Raw genomic sequence first — 2681 nt, forward strand, 5'->3', positions numbered from 1 at the left:
TTTTTTAAAAAAAAAAGAAAAGCCAGAGATTTTACCTAAAGTCACACCCCATTAAATGACCAAGCCTGAACTTGAGCCTGGGTGTTCCTAGCTTTGTATCTGCACTCTTAATCACCATGCTGCACGGGGAGAGAAGATGGAAAGGGAAACAGAAAAGTGGCATTCCTTTCGCCTAAAACAGATCAGAATCCAGAAATGAATCCAGAAATGAACCATTACAGATTCTCTGCTTCACTTGAAAGTTACCAACCATGTCGGTGCACAGGTATGCACATGGACACACAAATATATACATGCACATGCACACACATGTGTGCACACACATGCACATACTGCTAATCTTCCCAAACTGAAATGTCTCCCAGGCCATACGTGGGCTTTGCTTAAAGGTCACCCAACAGGCCCAAAGGAAAAGAAGGGCTTAGTCTGAAAACTTTTATATTTCCTCTCACTTTTTTAGACATTGGAAAATCCATTTGGCTCAGAGAAATGAATAGTAAAAGGAGTTCTAACTACTTCGAGCCAACAAAACGTAATGGAAAAAAGGCGAGAATATGGCTGGACTTTATTTTCTTTTTGCTCAGCACATCCTGTCTCTAATCTGAAAGGTAAATAGGCCATGCCCAACATACCAACTCTTTTCAGGTGAAATTATCTAGGTTATAAAAACAAGCAACAACTGTGTTTTCATTATTCTTTAATTCGTGGCTGACGAAAATAGCTTCCAAAATAAATCAAAAAGGCAAATATTGCTCACAAGGGAGCAAACCCACAAATTTGCCCTCCTTTGATAATTGACTTTTGTGAATATTTCTTCTTTCACTTGAATTATAATTGTGTGATGTTATCTGAAAAAGTGTGTTGCAGATGCCAGAAGAGGAATTTTTTGAATTTTCATTTTTGGGTTATTTAAATCCACAGGGGTGAGAAAGAGAGTGTGTGTGTTGTGTGTGTGAGAGGAACAGAGAGAAAGAGAGAGATGTTTTGCATATCATTAGTTAGTATACTAACATACCTCAGAAATTACAAAAACCTTCAATCATAAAAACAAGTAATTTTGCAACACCTCTCTCCATAACTCTCAAATATCAATTTCTTTGGCTCCATAATACACCTATGCCCGATAACTTCAGTCATGCTAGTGAGAGCTACACCCAGTTTTGTCCTGTAAATTCAGCTTCCGCGTTTTATACTACACTTTCTTCTGTATATTAAAGCTGAGCAAACAGTTTAACAAAAACCATCTTCACAAATAGAACATGGTAAGTTTCCTTTAAAAAAAAACTCGATATATTGATGGATTATTTAAATGTTTGTCACATTCCTTTCTCAAGATGTCATTTAAATCAAGAATAATTTAAAGCAGCATTCTTCAGAACTCTGGTGGTAGGGAAGTTAATAGGTGTCCCACTAAAAAAGGTGGTATGATCAAATGGAAATGCTTTGGAAGAAGTTAAACAGGGTCCCCTTGCTTTCCTCTTAACCACAAGATTTCAGAGCCTCTAAAAGGCAAATATACAGTAGGTCCCTCCAAGGGAGGTGTAGAGCACATACCATTTTCCAAGTTAATTTGAGTATGAAACACTTTCTTCAAGAAGCACCCCTGTTTCACAGAGCTGGAGGTCCATGGAACACACGGGTGAGGGATGCCTGTTTAAAGGCCAGATCTCCCTAAAGAAAGGGAATGAGCTGGCTGGCATCCAGTGGTCAAGTGAGACACTCCACATCTGTCCGTTCTGCACTCCCAGAGCACACTGATCTTGGAAACAGAAAGAATTTAACCTCACAACAAATGCCCAGGGATACATCTTAGGGAAAACAGGAGTAGGATAGAATATATAAAGAGCTTGATTAAATCTATGAAAATATATAATTCCATATCTAGCATGAGGACCATTACATTCAGGCATTCTGATGAGGGGGACAGAGGGGCTCTCTTAGCAAAATCTTTTTAAATACATGGTCTTTCTCAGCCAGTATTTGGGAGATGTCATCCAATCATATTTAGAGTTGGGAATTAGTAGTATATGGCATAATAAAAAACTCACAAATGTCTTTTCAGCCCTGAAATTACTAAACACATTTGATAACTTTAATTTGAATGCAAATTAATATCTGGGAGGATTAGGCACACTTTAAAATATTTTTTAAAAAAGAAAAGCTCCAACAATAAAAAGTTGGAGTTAGTATTTCAGGTGGGTTTGGCATCAATTGCAAATTTACAGACTCTAATGTAGTCAAACACATGCAGCTTACTATTTCGGCAGATCATAGGAAATGGGGTATCAGGAAGTCAGGCAAGGTTAATGTTTATAGGTACAAAAAGTTCCAAAGTTGGAGGGATACCAAAAATACCAAGCCATTGACTTTCTGCTTTTGAGCACTCCCCAACAATAAGGAAGTATGAGCCTAGATGACATGATCTAATTGTACTAACTCCTACCTCTGAATTGCTGAAGGAGAAATGAGAAGTGGTTGTGTTGTTCTTAACTGGGAACTAAGACCTACTGAAACAATATGTCAATGTCAGCTTCTGGTGAACATGACATAACAACCTTTGCTTGTTTATGCTTTACCCAATGTTGATATACAATCTCGAATGCCGCACTATTACATCTCACAGCAAAAACTGAATTCATATCCTGCTTTTAAACATCAGCAGTACTTGGTCAAAATTTTCC

General features: G+C 37.7%; 1 protein-coding gene across 4 annotated transcripts in view; it reads right to left on the reverse strand.

The window, feature by feature from the left end:
- The window catches only part of RNF144B (ring finger protein 144B), a 77567-nt gene that overhangs the window by 59430 nt on the left and 15456 nt on the right, over nucleotides 1–2681 (reverse strand). The window contains exon 2 of one of the 4 annotated variants that reach the window (XM_014466763.2): nucleotides 1555–1754. The exons of 2 other annotated variants lie outside the window; for them this stretch is intronic. In XM_014466763.2, coding sequence (XP_014322249.1) covers nucleotides 1555–1557 — 3 coding nt within the window. In that variant the 5' untranslated portion in view covers nucleotides 1558–1754. Of the gene's footprint in view, nucleotides 1–1554; nucleotides 1760–2681 lie in introns of all 4 variants that reach the window. One more of the 4 variants, XM_014466762.2, reaches the window with a different exon arrangement.

Source organism: Myotis lucifugus, unplaced genomic scaffold, assembly GCF_000147115.1.
Source record: "Myotis lucifugus unplaced genomic scaffold, Myoluc2.0 scaffold_356, whole genome shotgun sequence".
NCBI classification, from domain to species: Eukaryota; Metazoa; Chordata; class Mammalia; order Chiroptera; family Vespertilionidae; genus Myotis; species Myotis lucifugus.